The sequence below is a fragment of the Thamnophis elegans genome, chromosome 1 (assembly GCF_009769535.1).
Source record: "Thamnophis elegans isolate rThaEle1 chromosome 1, rThaEle1.pri, whole genome shotgun sequence".
Lineage (NCBI taxonomy): Eukaryota > Metazoa > Chordata > Lepidosauria > Squamata > Colubridae > Thamnophis > Thamnophis elegans.
Window position 1 is genome coordinate 32,223,256 of NC_045541.1, and position 20,931 is coordinate 32,244,186.

Here is a 20,931-nt window from a genome sequence, read left to right on the forward strand (position 1 = left end):
CACTGAAGTGTACTTATATATAAATGCATTGATGGTTTATTTTGACATTAATATATCACTTATAAGCTGGTAAAACATGTGGGTCATTGGTTTATTACAAAAGGGATAACATAAGCCAGAAGTTCACTTTCATAAATTGTTCATAGTTAAATGCCTAATATAAGGGTCAATGTGTACTTGCAAGAACTAATATGCATAGCACTTATTTTCATGTACTTCTTAACTGGTATGCCAAATGTTAAAAATTGTATACTAATAAATAAATGTTATTTAGAAATATAAACAATGATACACACTTATCAGTTCTATATACAAAATACGATCCCAATTTTTGTTTGTTACATATCGGACTGGATCATCCCTCTGCAACTACAAGTTTTAACTCAAGACATGTTGATTCAAAAGGAGTTTCAATATGTTTATTTTAGGGCTTTGTATCTGATTTTAATTATATTAATGTTGGGCATGAACGCAACAGATTGTTATAAATGCCACCTTATATTCTCAAATTTTTATATCTGTTGGGACCAAGATCAAAGACAGCATCCACAATTAAATTAAATAAAACTTGTCTGTTTTCCAGTGATGCTAAGACTTCAAGTTGAAATGTGAATTCAGATGCCTCAGAAAATCCTCCCTGGATGTAAGAGATGGTGGGAAGACTTTCTGACAGAATTCACATATTCCTGACTGTCTGAGTTCCGAGTCTTCAGAAGCAAGTGCCAGTAAGTCAGTGTCTTGAGTGCAGTAAGATTTCCACGGAGGCTGTAAGAAAAGGGGGAAAAGGAATGAATGCTTTCTGTATAATCAATGTTGCGTTCTCACTGACAGGTGTTTAGTGCTAGTTAGTTTCCTTAAATATGTAGCATTTTACTAAAGAATAAGCTTGGATTTTCTCTAAAGCAATCTACATAGTTTTAAATGCTATGGTTGAGAAACCCTGGTCTAAAGCCTGAAGCATGTAAAATATTTCTTTTTAATTTTAGAACTGATTACCATTAACTAGCACATTTGGTCAGCAGTTCTAGCATGATAAATATAGCCATTATATTTTACTTCTATAACTATAATGCTAAGGCACTGGAATTCATATTATGTAAGAATTTTGATCACCAGCACTTCATATTTTTAAAACAATCAAAATACATGAATATTGAAGTCTTAAATAAGGAGTTCATTGATTATGACACACAAGCCAGAATAATTTTGGTAAGCAAATATACATTCGGTGTTTCAAGACTGGGTTCTTTTTAAAGATAATATGTATTTTGAAACTGTGATTATGCAATAACAAAATGACAAGGGCACAAAACCCAGGATATATTTCTAGAAGTTTCTATGTTATTTTATTATGTAAGAACATGCCATTTGAATCTACATGTTTTCTTTGATATTTAAATACAATATACAAAATATGTATATATCTACTCCTAACCATATTATTGATGTGTGAATTTTGAAATAAAGTAGTTAATTTAAAAGGGATGGGGAACAGAGAAGCAGCTACTGTTTCTCTTAGAGTTAGTGCTTTGTTTAAACAATATTTAAGATTTGTCACAGGGCCTTTACAGATTTATCTTGTACATCTTGTACTGTGGTCAGTCATCAATCCTTCCAGGCTAATTAGATATAATTACATCAAGTTCTAACAAACACTACTTTTTTGTTGGTGTAAATTGCTTTGGAAACCTGTCTCAGCATTGATGCGTGTTTTAAGTATCACTATGGAAGTGTGCTTTTAATTACTTCTTTGCAACTCCACCTTCATTTAAACTGGCAGTTTTAATAACTGTAACAGGAAGCATTTCATGCTTTTTTGGTAATATTTGATCATATAAACACCAACTCTTCTCTTGAGAATTTTTGTTTACTGGCCTGGTTAACACTTGACACTAAGACATAATGTGATGTGTTTGGTTTTTGGGTATGTGTGAATTCATCCGTGATGGCTTAGTATTCTGTACAGAGTAGGTCACTGTAGCTTGTTTAACAAACCATAATAAAAAACAAGCTGTAAAACCTTCAACTGAGTTTTGTGTTGCAATCCCATTTAACATGCAGTTTTATTTATTTAGGAATAAGTTTCATTGAATACAATAACACTTACTTTTGACTAGTCATCTAAAATTCTCTTAAAATCTCCCCTTAAGTTAACAACTTCACTTAACATCTAATACAGGCCTGTCAAACTGGTGGCCCGTGGGCTGAATGCGTCATGCGCAGGCCACGCCCACCCCCGGCTCTGCGAAGGCAAAAAACATTGTGATATGTCACGATATGTCACGTGACATGATAGAGTTTGACACCCATGATCTAATGAAAATAACATTAGAAATGTTTTTCTTTGGATTAAATTTGCACTATAGAAGAAATTAAGATAGCTGGGTAGGTTTTATTTTGGATTGCTGCTGATGGTGTCCTTTTTATGTTATGTTGTTATGAATGTTTGCAATAATTTTAATATTGCAATTAATTAGTTGCCTTTTAAGTGAATAATGAAATACATATTTTCTATTTCCATAATTTCAACATGCATACGTTTGAAACACTAAAAAAAACAATTAAAATTCAGCAACTACTAGGTACCACTTCATGTTAAAAGGAAAAACTTTACTTAATGTGTTTATTTCAGTTGCAAACCAGAATCCAAAGAGAATTAACGATAAACAAAGGTGACCTTAACTTGCAGCCCATTGGTTAAAATAAACAAATTAGCATTTTAATTGCTGCATCCTACTTTATGCATGCTCCTTGCTAGTGTAGCTTTTAGTTAGAGAAATTGAGTGGCCGCCTGAGTGGCTCATACAGATGGTTAACCACCATGTAATTGTGTAAGTACTGGGATATATATTTCTAAATGGTAGACATCTAAGCATATGCTAAATAGGTGTGGCATGCCCTTTATATTTGCTTTCCTCAAAATAAGAAGCAAACCATTTTGAACTAAAGACCCCTAAATGAGCCACATTACAGGGATGCACAACATTCCTAACTGTTCAATTCAGTCTTCATTCTTGTTTTCATTATTACAGTTTTCAATCCAGGTGTTTAAGAAACTGCAATACACTAAGAAAGCAGACTCAAGTTTTTATATTTAGTCTGCAAGGAAGAGCTAAATTTATTACATCAACTGAGAGCCACAGTTCTAACGACTTATGGTTGCCAATTACGCTGCATTTAAGTTTCCCCTCCTCATCTTTACTTGTTAACACATGTACTAAATACATGACAGAAATTCTTGTCTGCTGAAGAAAAAAAAGGATGGGGGAATCAAGTGTGTAAATCAGCAATATTAGGATGTCAGCAAGGTTAATCCTGTATACAAGGATCCAAACATTTTAAATGCATTTTCATACTGTCTACATTTACTCTGCAGGCGAGATAATGAGGTGCCTCAAGCTATCTTCAGCTGACTCAGGGAGTGAATCTACCTACTTTTTATCAGGAGAGGACAGTCTCACAGCCTCATTGAGATGCATTCATCAAAACAGGCCAACTTTATTTGTCATTAAAGTGAAGGACCCGTCCTTCACTTTAATGCCAGCTTGCCAGGGCCATGTTAGCATGCTGAAGGAATTGGGGCCATTAGTATTTTTAGCAAAACGGGAACTTTTACATTTCCCCCTGTCGCTAAAAAGGACCGTGCATTTACGCTTCTTTTCCTGCCTACAATTGAGCAGTGATTTTGATCAGTTAAAAACAAATTATAAAAACAATTTTATATTTGAAAGGAATGCAAAAATTTTAAGGATAAGAAAAATAGCAATATTTAAGCAAATATATGTGTATGTATCTTTAATGAAGTCTAAAGTAGCATTGGCTTCTTATGCCTACGTTTCTGGATAAGATACATAATTTTAATCAAAGGCCTTATGTTCTACATTCCTTCCTGGATACAACTAACAAATATTGGAACTATTTTCTGTCGCCAGTTGTCTTTCCAAATGTAAACACTTAAGATATCAAGACATCCTGGCTATCACTGAGTTATAGTACGGTATTGGCTATTCAGAATTTTAAAAATACATGTGCTTATTTTTCAAAAACAAAAAATTTAGCCTAATTTCTTTAAAATTATGACACTTTTAACTTCTGTTCGCCTGTTTTAAACTGCATAATTCTCTATCAACTTAGAATCCCACATCAGCTGTTTCACATGCTTTACTATACAATGCAGGGTGCCATCTATTGAGAAATGAATACACAGTCTAACTAGTTAAAAGAACAGGCAGGAGACATATTGGAGAAAAGGGAAAGTAAGAAGTAATAGAACGGATGCTTTGTAACACCACAGGAATCTTCATAGTAATAGAAAAAATAGTTTAATTTGTTTTATACCAACTCAGCTCAGGATTTGATGCAGTGAAAAGCAAAAACAGGTGAGTCATAAAATAATGCAGGTGAAAAACTAAAACCTAGTGAAGGAAACAAACAGTTTGGTATGTGCATGTGTATGTATGTGTGTGTATATAAATTATGTATGATAAAATACTCTCATCGACAGAGTTTTTCACATGATTTTTGTTCTGGAAAACACTTTTAGATGTTTTCTTTTGATACTCATCATTTGAAAACTGCTAAGAGGAGACTAGACATGTTATTCCGTGCTTTTATGATTGGAAAAAAAAAGATTCTACAAGACTGGGTGGACACCCATTCTCTGTCAATTACACCAATTGGAGTCATCTCTCAGTATTAGAACACACATTCCAGAACTTGAAGGAGTCTTCAGAAATCTATACTACATGTATTTACATGACATTAATATGTCTTGTCTAGAAAGTAGCTGATAAGTGCTTTTATCAGCTTTTATTCTTCATAAAATAAATGTGCATTGTAAAAATTTCATCTTATTATATGAAAAATTCAAATACTTTAGGAATGTTAAAGTAAAATTCTCCAATAGGTAAAGGTGTACGTATGTAATCTTTGACCATTTAAAAATGAGAAGCTTCTGTTCATAAAAGTGGTGATTATATTTAAATTATGTCTGAACCCCTGCACAGTACAATCTGGTGTGAATTTACTCAGATGGCAGCTGCATTAGGTTCAACAGGATCTATATTGCTTTATGGGGCGTGTTTAGGTTTGCAGCCTAATAGAAGCCCAATCTGCTACCAGAATATAGAAATAGGGTAGCAACAATATGGCACAGCAGTATGCTAAGCCAGTGCAGAGACGGAAAAAAAGTGGAGCAGCATGGGAAAAACAATCAGGGCTGAGCCAGGGGATAAGAGAATCATAAGACTAATTGTGATGTTATCTGAAAGGCTTAAATATCTTGAGTCACTTCAGAAGTAAAGTTATAAATCTTCTGTGCATTTGTAAAGAAATTACTTTCTAACATCTACCTTTATGTAGTACATTGCTCTCTACTACTGGGCTATGGAAGGATAAAAATAGGGAGAAAGAGAGGAACCCAAGGATATCATACTAAGTTCCAAAAGCAGACTTCCTGTGATCGGGCTTCTAGATGTATTGGGCTTCACCAAGCCATCTCTGAAGTCCTATACATCTGGAATACATAAAATAGAGGAAGACTGTCCTAGGAGCGAAGAAGAATAAAACATTAATAAAAAATAAATGAGGTTTGCTTATTGCTGCCTGTTTTAAAGCAACTCCATGCATACATCATGACTACATGAAAGAGTTGCTCGAACAGGTCAGGAAATCTGAATGCATGCAACATAAGGCCCTAAGTAAACTAAGAACAATCTGTAAAGGAATCACTTATTTGCAATCATTCGCACATCATGGGTAAACATGCCTAAAATTAACATCCATTTTAATTTTAAAATATGCATCATGTGATTTTTAAAAAAAGTGATTTTACTATTTTAAAATATTTTTAATATTTTTAATTATAATAGATGTTTTAAATTGTAAGCCACCCAGAGTTAAAAGATTGAGATGGGCGGCTATAGTAATTGAATAAATAAGTTAAATAAATAAATACTAGAGTGGAGAAAACTAGCTCTTGTTCCATAGCAAAATTTTAAATACCATCAGAATACTAATATATCATGCTATTATACACGGAGTATAATAAAAGCGCAGGCAAATTTTTGGAGATTGGGAGTACTTTGCGAGCAAGTGAGCCTGAAAAGGCTGCCATGGGAGACTTGCCTACTTAGTAAATTGGTCAGGTCCAGGCACAAAACATGCATTATCAGAAAGCAAATCAGTTCCAGGCAGGGCAATGTCTTACTACTTCATAAGGATCTTGGTGGACCAACAGTACTTGCATAAAAATTGGTAAAGGGTGGTACTTAGAGGCATGCCAATTTCTGGTTTCATTTTTTTCAAATGTAAAAATAAATCAGGTGGATAGAGTGTTTGACAGATACCAAGGCAGATATTTCAGAGCTTATTGGTACCTACAGACCCTATGTTGCTGGACAAATGCAGATATTTTTGATTAGGACAGCAACCAGTAAGGTTTGCCTTAAAAATATATAGCAGAAAGAAACTGAAGTCCCTACTCAATCTTACAGCTCGCAGATCAATCATAAGTAAAAATAAAACTATATATTTTAAAAAATTGATACCGGTTGAGGTGCCCCAACATTTTTCTCATTCGGTTCTGAAGGGGGAAAATTAAATTCAGAGATATTCTATCTAGTATAGTCTCTAGTTCCAGAGTTATAAAGAAACATGTTTTTATATAACATGAAGCTTGGTTCAAAGAGTCTGGATGAACAGATTTGGGTGAGTTGAAGGTTGGGTAAACTTACCTTTGACCTGTTTTGCATCACTGAAGTAGTACAGTCATTTGCTCGTACTCCTCCAGTTAGAGTTCATCTTATTGAAACTCACCTCCTGGTCCTCAAGGTCCATGTTAAATGGCAGATTTGGGAGCATGTTTTCAGTCGTCAGAGTGTTTAGAATTGGAGTAGTCTCTGAAGAGCTCTCCAAGAATTCAGTATCACTATCTGTAGGTGGGAACTTGACATTAAGCTTAGAAAGGGATTCCACAGAGTTTTCTTCCTCGTCTGGTCCCATTCCTCTTGAAGCAATAGATGGGAAATGAGGTACATCTCTGTTGGTATCCTTTTTAACCCATGGATTACAAAGGTCATCCGTTTGTTCATCAGTGCACTGGATAGGCTTGGAAAAAGGAATTTCTGGTAAAAAAAAGCAAAGGAAAAGATTAAAAGATATCCCAAAGACCAGATTAAAATATATCATTCAGTTATACAAATTCCTGACAAATTCCACCACCCAGAGGTTGCGCTGTGAGGAAGATGGGCAGTCTCCAAATTTAACATATATATAAAAATAAAATAAATAAATTCCCCACAATGCACTATGGCAGATTTTGGGTTCTAAACAGTTTTTTTAAAAAATGTCATTATTCCTCTCATTGCCTCATTTGACACAGCAGGCCAATGCTGATGTTCCTCCATGTCAAACCATTAATTCCTTTCTTCAGGGATAAACACGTTAGAAATCTTGCTTGGAATTCAAGTAAAATATTACACAATTGCTTTTATGTCTCAAAGTTTTAAAGCTTTCTTGATTAGTAGCCTAACAATTAGACAGACTTTCAGGTCTTTTTCCCAAGGGCTCATTGCTTACATATAAATATCTTTATTTTCTATATTAAATTAAATTACTTTTCTATCTGTAACTACATCTGTTCTTTCAATTCAGCTTGGTTTCATTCAAACCAGCCTCATTTCTTTCAGTGCTCTAAGACAGATTTCAACTGTTTCACTCTACAGAGAAGGGACATGTCTTCCTCCTTTCCCTTAAGAAGATTTCCCCTTTTCATTCGGGAGACCCTTTTGGGGAGGAGGGGAGTCCTTGGAGGAAGAATGGATTGAAAAGGGTCACTAACTATTCCTTCTTGGTGTTAAATCCTAGCTCAGAGAGATTCTACTGGATGAGAAACTACAAGACATCCTTTTAGCACATCAGGTCATATCATTTCAGCCATGTTGTACCATTTGCTACAACAGCTACATATCTGCACTTACTAGAGACTAAGTGAAGCCCATATTTGTCTCTGGTAAAATACAGACAATTCTGGCAGGTTAAAAGCCACGTCTGAATTAGCTTACCCTATAACTATTCACGGAAATGACTGTCTCTGTCCAGACTTAACTTCTTCCAATGCATGTTATACTGCAAAGCACTTACACCAGCTATTCCTAAACTGCCCAAGCTCTGGAAGTTAGCTATAAATCAGTCAAGCCTAGCAATCAGAGCAGCTATTATTAGAGAACAAAGAATGTCGAAAATTGGGTTATAAGCGCATATACTTTGCAGGAGCATCTGATCGGCCCCTGTTGGCTGTCATAGATTAGACAGATTTTGGTTTGATCTAGCAAAGGTGGTTTTTACAACTGAGGTGAGGAAAGGGCTTTCAGTAGGGGGTGTGCAAATGTTTCAAATTTCAACTGTTTTAAATTCAAAACCTGAAACAAGTTTGCATTTTAAAAAGGCTCTTTCAATCACTAGGAAGTGCTCTGAGATTGAAACAGGGTGTTTTGAACTCGAAAACGGAGTTATCAGAGTGCAAAATACTTCTAAAATGTGTCCATTTCGAATGCAAAATAGCTTTCAATTTGTGTATTTATTTGCTCAAACCTGAAATGCTTTGCATGTCAGTAGCTTTTAGACTTTCACATTACATTAAATGACTTATGCCTAGAAGAAAATTAAGTCATAGTATGCTGCTTTTTCAGTCTGCTCAAAATGTTACCAGCAACCCAATCCCTAGAAATACATGTGAATTATTAGATAAATCCTCTTGTGCCACTCATTTTTTTTTAAAAAAAAAGAAATCAGGTATCTTAGACTGTGGATTAAATGCATCACATTATACTTCTGGATATGTGATAGATAGATAGATAGATGTATACACAAAACATATATTGAAGCAAACCTGTATAGTATGCATCCTTTCCATATACCATGCAACAACATGCAAATTCATATCTGCTTAAATAACCAGAGCAGCCTCACATGAGGCTTGTGTTGCACTGAGATTATCTCACTACCATGCATATTAAAATAAACAAACAAATAAGCAAACAAACCCTGATACAGTATTGCATCAAGGGGAAATAAGGACCTCACTTTCTAACCCAAACATCTGAATTTAGAGTTCCCACCGTCAGTGAACATGTCTGGTAAAAAGATGTAAATGTATTCATTATAATGTGGTTATAAACCTAATCGACCAAAATTCCTAAATCTAAATGGCTTTATGCCAGTTGAGGTTATAGTAAGCTTTTGCTAGCAATATATGGTAGTTAGGAAGGAGTGAGGTAATCTCTACGCAGTCGATGCAAAGAGTTAGAAGGCAGTAAAGCATAGTTTTCAGAAGAAAGTACTGCAATAAAATGATACCAGTTGTAGGTTCTCTCCTTAGGTTACATTTATTCAGCTGGTCCGTCTGTGCTCTTGCCAGTGCACGTATTCGACTGAATTCTTCCTTCATGCCCCAGAAAACACTTTCCAGTTCATCCCTAAAGATTAATGATTTCAGATGTAAAGTATTGCCCTGTGCTTTTTCTGTTTCCTTTAGCACAACAAGCATATCGTTAAAAACACCAGCACCATCTGTGCTTGCAACCCAGACTCGAGGCCACAAATTATGGGAGGGGATCCATTATCCAATCTTTAAGAAATTTTGATAAAACGGTAACTTGATAAGGTAGCTGATGGGAAGGAGAGATTCTCAAACTGGCTGAAATAATACCACACAGAGATGTGATTAAACCTCCTCACTCCTCCACCCCACAAACTAAATGATTCTTACATATTACAGCCTCCATTAGAGAATACAACAAGCATACTATAGGGATTTTGTTATTTGTCCTTCTGGCCTCCAACAAAATTAATATTGGAGCATGAGGGGGTTTTCAGGGGGAAAGTGTGAGAAATTAAAATAACTGAAGTAACTTATGGCATAAAGATATCAGTGTTTTTCTCTGCTGAGTATGTTCTTTTTTTAAAGTAGAGAGATCCAGCATGAACCAATATAATACTTTTATTTTGGTATGCAGGATGAAAGCAAAATAAATTTGAGCATATTCCTGTTATTTATCCTTGTAGAAAACAGCCCTTATTGACACCATCCATGGATAAAATGCCTCTCCATCTGCAGTGTTTAAGCATATTTGGATAGTGAGGGATTCTCTTGGAGCACTTGAAATCAGAAGAGGTTGACTGAGGACCCAGAGCTGCTTGGAGAGAGGAATATGTCCTAAAAGATGCAAATTAGTGAGCACAGTGAAAGGTGAAATAATCACTTTGTTTTTTTATCTTCTTGGAGATCATAATTCTGGCTTTGGAGACAGTCTGTTCCAGCCTGATTCTTTTTTCAATTCAGATCCACAATTTTTGAAAAGTGATCCAGGCTTCCAGTATCATTTAAATCGATCCCTGTGAAATCCAGCAAGTGAAGGTTTTAATGCTTAGGTTTTAATACCTATTTGCTCTTCTGCTTGGACCAAGCCTTTCCTTTCTATTAATTAAGGCACCAGGTGTCCACTGCAGCTTTTATGTTATTAATTGTTCAGTTTAGAGCACACATCACCCTAAGCCGTGGTTTTATTAATCATGACTTAGTGGATGAGTCTGGTTTATTTGCAGTTGCCTATGTACTTATATTGCCTAAGTCCCAAATCATAAATTACAAAGCAAAAGCCAAAACCAAGGAAATCACATTAGTTGTGATGTGTCAAACCAGAAGTTGTAAATAAATTCTAAACATCTATCTTAGAAGTGGGATGGGAGAAGGCAAGAAGTAAGGGGGAAATATATTTTAAAACTAGAAAGCAAGGACAAACAATGCATTATTATAGGAGGGAGAAAAACCCAATTCCATACCTTTCACAGACAGATGCAGAAGAGACCCCTGATGATAATTCCTGTCTAGACGAAGGCTGTTTTTCACTCCTTGCCTTCTGAAGGTAATCAGAAGTAGGAAAAAGAAAAAAAAAACTTGAATTATAACATTGTTACAAGAATCACCCCTATAATTAACAGAACCATAAAGTACTAATATAATATCCATTTGTTAATGGCATCTTGCCTTACTTTTTATGCAAAAAATAAAATAAAATCCATAAATCATTGTTTAGAAATATGTATGCTGGAAATCTATTATGGATTATATCCTCATTATTTTTAGGTGCTAGAATACGCCCGAAGTATTTTGGATAGCTGAGTTAACCAAGAAGTGCTGTTCACCCTGGTTTCCCACTTATACCTCAGAAATAATCAATTTAGCTAAATAAGAGGGACACACTGAATGCTGACTTGCATTTCATTCTTTTTTATTATTAAAGGCTTTCCCATAATTTAGTCATTTCCATACAAAAAGAATTCATACAAATATTCTTCCACGTAGAATTCTCTCCACATAATGAAACTGGGCAGGGATTACTAAGTCCATACATATTTATGCATCAGCCTTTGTACATTAACATGCATCATAAAACTATCAGGAAAAACTCCACTTTGCTTTTTATTAAAGCTGATCCAGGGCTAATATAATATGTTTTTTTTCAAGCAAGGAGAGAAGTTATTATATTTTACTACCACCTTGTGGATTACCCCTGTATTACATGGGCGTTTTATTTCAAAGGCTGTTGGGAACTTCATGGACATATCCTTGAAGCTTTCTTGATAGTTGTAAAAAAGTGGTATGTTGTTGTTTAAATCAGTTTACCCTACAGCCCATTTTTTTTTCAGAGCATTCCCATGCATGCCCTAACTGGACCCACCTTGCTTATCTTTAGAGCCCCATTAAGGTTGGCCAGGGGTTGTCACATGCTGCTGATCCATATTTACATAGCTTTCAGAGTTTAGATAAGATCTTCCTGGGTAAATGAAGCCAGTATAGTATGGTCTTTAAAGTCAAATTAGGTATACAAAGGAATGACAGACTTCATATCTACTTTTCACTCCAAAAGGCATAGGAAATTACCATATTTTTCGGAGTATAAGACGCACCGGAATATAAGACACATCAAGGTTTTGAAGAGGCAAATTTTTTAAAAAAGTAGGTAGGTAGATAGAGGGATAGAAAGGGAGACAGAGAGAAATGCAGTAGGTAGGTAGGGAGAGAGAGAGAGAGTAGGTAGGTAGGTAGATGTTTCCAGGTGTATTTATCCATGTGCTGGAGAAGGAAATCACGGACAACCTGCAGCACCTAAGACTTGTTTCTGCTGGCACAGAACTTGATCAATGTAATTCTCATCAATCACTCTAACTAAAGAGCTTTCGGAAAGGGGAAAAAAGTTTTTGCACTCTGCAAACCTCCCCAAAACGGCCCATTTTTCACGAAAATGGCCCCCTTTTTTTCAAATAAAAGGCATGAATAGCCTTGGGGGGGGGACTTGCAGAGTGCTCCTGGGGGGGTGCCCCCCAAAGAGCAAAAATGGCCCATTTTTTGTGAAAACGGGCTTTTTTTTCCCTCAACAAAATGCATGCATAGCATTATGGAGGCTTATAGAGTGCTGCTGGGGGCTGGGGAACGACCCATTGTTTGATCATTTCTGCCCTCCCCAGCTCCCTGGAGCTGTCTGAAAGCCTCCATAAGGCTAGGCACGGCCATTTTGGTGAAGGGGAGGGGCTTCAGGAGGCAACAAAATGTTGTATTCGATGTATAAGATGCACCCAGATTTTCAACCTCTTTTTTGAGGAAAAAAGGTGCGTCTTATACTCTGAAAAATATGGCAATCTTATTATTAATAGATAGGCTAGTATTTGGAGTACTTTATTTACAGAAGAGTACACAGCATTTAGTTTTTGGCTTATGAAATTAGTTTCAATCCTACAGTATCTGAATATCTTCAGAACTCTACAGTATCTCTGAATTTTCTTACCTCTTTTTCATATCTTGATACCTGTAAGCAATTTTGTGCTTCACTTCTTTCTTTCAGCTGCTTTTTTAGATTCCTTATTTCATCTTCTTTGGCAGTGATAATAGATTCAAATTTTTTTTCCTTTAAATTACTATCTTCTTCAATTTTTTTAAATTTTATACTCTCACTTTCCAATTGTTCCTTTAAAAAAACCACATATACACACAGAGAGAGAAAGATAGAGCACAGTTGGTTAATTTTCAAGCTCTGAGGAATGTCATTATAGAATAGATTGTTATAGGCTAAATTAAGTCTTAGCAATCTGTGAAAAAGCTGTGAAAAGGCGAATTCCATGTTAGAGATCATTAGGAAAAAGATTGAAAAATAAAACTGACAATATCATCATGCCTTTATACAAATCTATGGTGTGACCACACTTGGAATATGGCACACAGTTTTAGTAGCTGTATTTTTTTAAAAAAAATTATGTGATGGAGCTGGAAAAGAGGCAGAAAAGGAGCAATTAAAATGATCAAGGAAATGGTGCAATTTTTCTATGAAGAAAATAGAAATGGTAAGTTAAGAGAGGTACAACATAAAAGTATATATAATATGCCACAATGTAAACAGGTAATGTATAAATAAGTTTCTCCTTCATTCATTGGAATTATCCAGTGGAATTGAAAGATGGGATTTGTATGACATTCACCATTGAACAAAGGCTGACAGGATCAGGAAAACCCATCAAGCATGTTGTTAGTGAAAAGTGATTACTAAGATAGCTAAATATGGCATCCAAGGTCCAAGATAGTATGGCTCTTTTTAATGGCACCTGCTTAGCAACTGAGTGGGAAGTTCTATTTTCCTCAAAAGTCATGTGATTAAGGGACCAGGTAGGCTTTTGATCTGATCAGGACTCCTTTTGTGCTCCTATATGAAATCAGACTTGAGTAAGTACCATTAGGTTAAGATAAAATAATTATAATTCATTTACTTACAACATGCAGTTAATTTCCTTGTGGACAATTATTCAAAACAATTGTGCTTTATTTTGAACACATACATAAAAGGAGTCACACCACCACTATGCATATTAGTGCTTAGAAATGCAAGAAATGTTGTCTTATTCCATTTATATAGTCTGTTCACTAATATTTAATTAGTTTCAGCATGTGCTAGAATCAAGATAAAATATATTTAAAGAAAGTGACAATAGTCTTCAAGGCTCTTAATTTCTGGAACAGTTAAAATGTAGCTATTTAGCACTTAGGATTTTGCAAGACTCAAGATATTACGCTTCAAAAATAAGCTTAATAGTCTACTTTTAAATGGTCTACTTTTCTCCTGCATCATTAGGATATAATCTATTAATTCTCTGCATATAATGACAGTCTATATCGAAAGGGGGAAAACCTCAGCAAGAAAATAAAATAAAAACACGAAGCTATACCACCACCAGCAGCAGCAGCAGTGGTAACAACATTGTGTTTTCCTGAAGATTAAAATCTCCAGCTCTGATGGATGCATGCCATTTGTCAATTTACTATGAGGAACAGTAATTCAATGTAATCATATTATATGTTGTATGTGTGTGTTTTGAGAAATGGCAGTCCAGAGTCAAAACTGGAAAACATAGTCTCAGAAGTTCGAACATGGTGAAAATGATGAGTAGCTAAAGCCTTAGTTGGTTCCATCTGGTCAATCTGTTTAACTAATGACAAGCAAAACAACCAGAATACATTTGTTTTTGTTCACATTTTGAATGGGGAAGGAAGAAAAGTGCAGTCTTAGTGGCTCATCCATAAGATTTACTTCTGGGTAGATATTGGGTTGCAAAATGCTATTATGAAGATAAGTATTTCCTCAAACTGAAAAGAGGGGAAACTGCTGCAGTTATGAAAGCTCACCTATGTAAATACATTTTTAATTCCCCAGTTGAAATTTCAAAGATTTTATTTATGTGTGATTGTATAAACTTAAAAATATTTTATTTTGATATAGCAAGCCGCTCAGAGTTGCCTTGCAGTGAGATAGGCGGCAAACAAATTGAATAAATAAATAAATAAATAAAGTAAAATAAGAAATAAGAAAATAAGGTGGATACCACCAGTACTTTAACCACTATTAAAAATGCTGCTCAGTCATTCTCTGGGTTCTGTATTTCATTCTTTTCTTTTTGTAAGCTACCTAGACAACATTTGGTGCTATTAGCTGCCTGCGTAAATGTAAATGATAAAATAAATTTGTGGACGTGTTTGATAGAAAGGTTTTAGAAGGATGAAATCTATTTTTCTATTTCTGGATGGGTGGGAAAAGCTATTAGCACCACATTTTGCTCAGAGAGCCAAGGAAGATGGTAATAAATAATAGGAGAGAAACAACAGAAGAAACAAATGAAAGATGTGAAAAGTACTGAGACAGTGACAGGTTTCTAAAAACAGCAACAAGCAAGCTGACCTTTCTAAAGAATATACGATTTTTTTAAAAAGAAAAAAATGTTTAAAATGTAACAGAAAACAATACAATGGAACGAGGGCTTTTTAATCCCAAACTTCACATGATAAACCGAAGGAAGTTAGAATGACTACATCTATTTATGAGACTGAGAATATTTGAACCCACTTTTTATTGCTAAAAATAAATCCTAAAGCGCAAAACAACTAAACAACACATTAAAAATGCTTAAAGCAGAGATTGACAGTCTGTAACCCCAATATTATTTTGTCTTGTTCCTGAAGCTCATTTATGAACCTCTGGAGGGTCGTAAATCTTTGATTTTCAAAGTGAAAAGAATGCTGGAAGAATTTAAAAAATTATAAAAGTCACAAAACAAGATTAAAATTTATTCAGTTAACTTGTTTCTTGCCTCCTGGAACTCCATCATTCTAGATTTGCAGTAGTTTTCCTTCTTTCCTTGCTGTTTCTTAAGTTTGGAACTGCTTTAGAGAATATCTGTGCTCGGCTATGTTATCTTCCTATTTCCTTCAAACCTTTGGACACAGCCCAGGAAGTGGGGTGAATACTTGGAAGTAAAAATAATCCTAGTTGATTTTTTTCCTCTCTCCTTTGTTGCTTCTGTAATATTAAATTTTAGATCGAAGTCTTCTCATTACATGAGATTGAAAAAGGACTTCATTGACCCTTGCAAATAGTTGAGGAGACACCAGGAAATTCCCAGCTGTAGGCTCTATTGAGAACTTAAATAAACAACCCTATGCCCCTCCCTCCCCCCAAAAACCTTGAATCCTCCAATGACAAATTACTTCTGTAGTGTTGCTTACACAGCTATACCTCCCTGGAGTTACCATGAGAAGAGTGTGATTTGAAGGAGATTTAATGTTTCATGTAAACAAACAACAGCATCGCACTTATTCAAGAGAACACGGGAGAATCATGCATGAATGTAACAATGAAGAAGAAGTAAAAATAGGAATAATTACTTTCCTATTATTGGCTTGTAGCCTTAAATTTCACTTGTATGAAGAGCCCAACTCAAATTATATAGCCGCACCAACAAAACCACTTGCACATTTAATAGGAATCCTCACTATTACCATCTGATGCGTGGACTAAGACCTTGGCAGCTGCTTTCACAATTTATGGTTTAGGTGTATAGCAGAGAAAATGCTTATTTTTTTCTGACTTCTATCCTGCTCTTCCTCTACGCTTCCCAATAGACCTATTCTTTTTCTGATCTGGACGTGATCTCAACCCTCCAAAGAGTGTCCTCCTTGTGCAATTTTTTAAAAAATAAGCAGGTTGCTGCCTGTTTTATGGAGATGTTCTTTTTCTTCTGGCTTGTGTTTAGATAAAACAGGAAATACCTTTCCCCTCCTGACTTTCAAATATGACGAACCCCCTCTGCCTTTGATGTATACTGAAAATAACGGTACATCATTTAAAAAACGATAATGATATTTGTACTTCATATAACATTTGAATTTCAAAGCGCTTGCCATCTTCTATTTTTCCAATTTGTGTGACCCTCTTCTAAAGTAGGTTAGTGTTACCACAGTTAGAGAATTGAAGCAGAGGAAAGGAGGTTTGATTATGGTTACTTTGTGAACACAATATTAGTTGGACATCTGCATGTTGTCACAATGCAAGCATTGCTTAAACACAAATCAGCAACTATACTGAGGCTATTTTTGTAAGGGCAATGAGGATTGCTTATATCCATATTTGCAGTGTGTAAATATAGGTACTATATTGTTACCAGAGGAATGTAATTGTTCTTTTTGTTTCCAATTCCAAATTTCTGAAGCAGAAATTGCAAAGCTTGCTTAAAGAGAAAGGAGAAAAGAAAGAATGAGAGAGATTCTGAAATTAGATTTCTCCAACATAATTATCACGTGTCACTAATTTGACAAAATAGGTATTCTTTATTAACAAATTAACACATATGATTAAAATATGCTTAGTTGACAGAAATACAAGTCCCTAGCTCATTATCTGCAAGCTAAAAAAAATAAGCTTTCATAAAAGAGTTTGATATTAGGAATTGAGAAAAGCTGCCTTAATCCACATCAGAAGATTCATTTAGCCAAGTACTAATCTTTTTGAGCTCTCCAAGATTCCAGACTGAGTTTTTCCCATTATCTACTAATTCTCTTATGTCAGCTAGGGATGGTAGAAACTGGGCAAAATCCCAAGTAGCATTACATGTAAACCACATACTATTTCATTGAGGTAAGATCCTATCTATTCCTTATCGCAAACAGACTTGGGGAACCTTCTATGTTTCATAAACATGAATAACCTCTAGGACAGTGATGGCGAACTCTTTTAGCCTCGGGTGCCAAAAGCATGCACGCTTTCGCACATGTTTGTGTGCCCACCCCCATAATTTAATGCCCCCCGCGCCATGCCCCATGCACATGTGACACCCCCCCCTGCTGTCCCACGCATGTGTCCACAGCTTTCTTGGAACTTGGGGAGGGCGAAAACGGCTGCCCCCCTGGAGGCCGGAAACGGCCTATTTTCTGACTTCCGGTGATCCTGGTAGGTCCGTTTTTTGCCCTCCCCAGGCTCCAGAGGCTTTCTAGGAGCCTGGGGAGGGCAAAAAACAGGCCAAAGCACAAACCGGAAGTCAGTTCCCAAACTTCCGGTTTGTGCATTGGGTGTTTTTTCACCCTCTGGGTGAAAAATCAAGGCCGAAAATCAGCTGGCCAGTGTGCGCATGTGTGCTGGAGCTGACAGAGCAACACCTTGCATGCCCTCAGAAATGGCTCCGTGTGTCACCTGTGACACGTGTGCCATAGGTTCGCCATTACGGTTCTAGGAAGACAAAAAGCAAAAGAAATGTAAATAATACTGGAGAAAACCTGCAGGCCTCCAACTATCTGCTCAACTACAATTCTTAACATCCATCACTATTTGACATGCTGGCTAAGGCTGCTGGGAATAATAATTCAGGAACACCAAAAAATTACTTACCACTAGTTTACTATGACCAATACGGTCACAAAGGAGAGAATTAAAGCTTTCCATTTTCAATTAGAAGTTATATTGTGGTGACTCTTAATTGTGGTTAGTTGAAGAGTGTCAAATGATTCCAAACAGGCTTGTCCATGTAGCTTACCTACATTTTGACAAGCTTTGGCAAGAAACAACATGCTACAGTGGATCAAAAACATACCGCTGGTTGAAATATCTCTGCTGAGGTTCAGCAGGAGTGATGTCTTCAAATTCATTCCCATTAAATGGGCTTCTCCTAACAATAATATACTCTTATAACAGTGGTGTGTTCCAGATCCTGTTTCAACTGGTACAGTGCAATGGGGCCCGGCGCACATGAACACGCGCACATACGTGCCCATGCGTACTTACCGCCTGCGATGCTCCAGCTGTGTGGCGGGGTGTCATACAGGCGCCATATGCTCTGTGCGTGTGTGCGGAAATGCTGAAGAGCTCAAATACCGGTAAGAAGTGTGGGCGGGCGACTGGGCCCTCTGGAGCACTGTACCTCCTGGCAGACACTGGTACGCCCATACCGGGGTATACCGGTCATAACCCACCACTGCCTTATAAGTTATCTTTTTCTCTTTCAAACTTTTAAAGCCACCATATACACTATATTGCCAAAAGTATTCGCTCACAACTGAGTCTGATTATGTGGATGGGTGAGCGAATACTTTTGGCAATATAGTGTATCTTAAAGAAAGTGTCCTACCTTCAAAAGCTTTTCCCTTTGCATTGCCAATTTCAGCTGTTCTTGGAGCTGATCAAAATCTGAGTTCAACAAGGTACCATTTCTTCTCATGTCATTGTCTTCATGGACTGGAACTTGACTTTGTGTGTTGCCTATAAAAGAAAGTATTGCTTTGAATTAAAATATTTAGGTGGGTGTGAAAAAATGTAGAATACATTAGGGTTTTGTTTCACAAATAAATCCCAATTTGAATTTAAAAATGCAACATTCCACCATCACATGGATAAAACAGTATACACGTTCTAAAAAAACCCCCCTTTTTCATAGATATACAAAAGAAACCATAAAAAGATTGTATAAATTTTTAAATAGCATTTTATTGCTGTTTAATGATACTGCAAAACAATGCAAAATCTGTTCATTAAATCAAATTATTTAAACCAGCTAAAACAGATATTCCACTAAACAATAAGCAACAAAATGCAACTTAAACAGTTACTCATTTCTGGCTAAATGTCATAGTGAATCAAAGCTTATTTCTTTAGGAGTATACTTAATCCAACTTGGGGTTCACAAAGAGAGATAATTTCAGTGACTAAACTGAAGGATTCTTTCTGAGTACGTAGAGAGTTTGCCAACTTTCCCCCAAGAACCTTGCCTTAATCATTTGCTGCTTCTCAAATGCTGGAAGTGTCAGGCAGAGTTCTTACTTTAAATACTGGCTTATCTAGATTTCAGCTGCTCTTTTGAGTGAGTATTTGGGAAACAGCTTCCCTTGAAGTCAAATTTCTAAGATCCAATTTACAACCTATTGGAATATCTCAGAATGCTTGTACCTAACTTACATCTCTATGCTATAAAACACATCTATATATTTTTTAACTGTCATAAAATCTTTTAAAATCTATCTCGGTGTGCATATCAAGATATGCACACCAAATGCATATGTGCGTTCACCTGCTCCCTCCAACTAGGGCATTTGATTGTTGCATAAAATGAGATAATGTAGAAACAGAACAATGTCACATGACTGAGCATTGCATTGGAAGGGCCCTTCTCGAACATCTAAGTTCAACCCACTGGTCATTTCAGGAGACCATTAAATTATTTCTGCTGTACTCCAGTGTGGGAATCTACTACTGTCCTAGATTTCTCCATAGCTTACTGTCAGGAAATTCCCTATAATGATCTTTAAAAAAAAAAAAAAGCTCACTTATCCTTGACCTGCACTCCCTTTTAACAGAGATTGAGTCTGCACCTTCTTGCAGGTAATATTAATATCCTACTCTCAACGTTTCTCTCAGTCTTCTTTTGCAAGAGAAATCAGTTTTCTATTTCCTATTGCTTTAGCTGTTTTCTTTAGCTTCCACGGTTAAAGTTTTACATTTTTAAAATGCTTTCCATTAGTTACAAAATAGCACAGAGAAAGTAAGTTCATTTTTTCCCCAATGTACGGTAGCATATTATTAGCAATTTTAAAGGGCAAGATCCAAAAAAGTGATCAAGTGATCAGGTTGAAAAGTTGAATACTCTCAAGACTGGATGGAAGGTGCCAACTGGAGGAAGTGGAAATAAAGTCCACAATGGACTGCCAAAAATATTGTTGATCCTCTCACACAGTTTTCCTTCAGTTCCTCCACTTTTGGGATTTCACTATGACTCCTTGGGTCATCCTTTCAGATATTATTTACTTATCAGATTCCTCAATGCCTTCAACAATTTACTGATTTCACTGGACAATTTGGAGACATATCTGCCTTGAAAATAGCTCATACTGAACTGTATAGCACAATCAAACACCAGCACGGGAAATCCCAAAGGTGCTTTTTCAAGACGCAACTGGAGTTTATTGATTTTCTTTGAAGACATTTTGCTTCTCTTGCAAGAACCTTCTTCAGCTCTGACTGGATGGTGGGCAATGGAAGGATTTATATTCCTTTCAGACAGCTGGTCATT

The 20,931-nt window shown here is 36.0% G+C and overlaps 1 protein-coding gene across 4 annotated transcripts in view; it reads right to left on the reverse strand.

Moving 5' to 3' along the window:
• Positions 1-404: 404 nt before the first annotated feature.
• TANK (TRAF family member associated NFKB activator) overlaps positions 405-20,931 on the reverse strand; it is a 35,252-nt gene continuing 14,725 nt past the window's right edge. For 3 of the 4 annotated variants that reach the window (XM_032211334.1, XM_032211318.1, XM_032211326.1), the window contains 6 exons: positions 18,997-19,127; positions 12,846-13,025; positions 10,843-10,919; positions 9,358-9,476; positions 6,817-7,124; positions 405-765 (listed from right to left, as the gene is read on the reverse strand). In XM_032211334.1, the coding sequence (XP_032067225.1) occupies positions 589-765; positions 6,817-7,124; positions 9,358-9,476; positions 10,843-10,919; positions 12,846-13,025; positions 18,997-19,127 (992 nt within the window). In that variant the 3' untranslated portion in view covers positions 405-588. The remainder of the gene's footprint in view (positions 766-6,816; positions 7,125-9,357; positions 9,477-10,842; positions 10,920-12,845; positions 13,026-18,996; positions 19,128-20,931) is intronic. The other variant, XM_032211342.1, reaches the window with a different exon arrangement.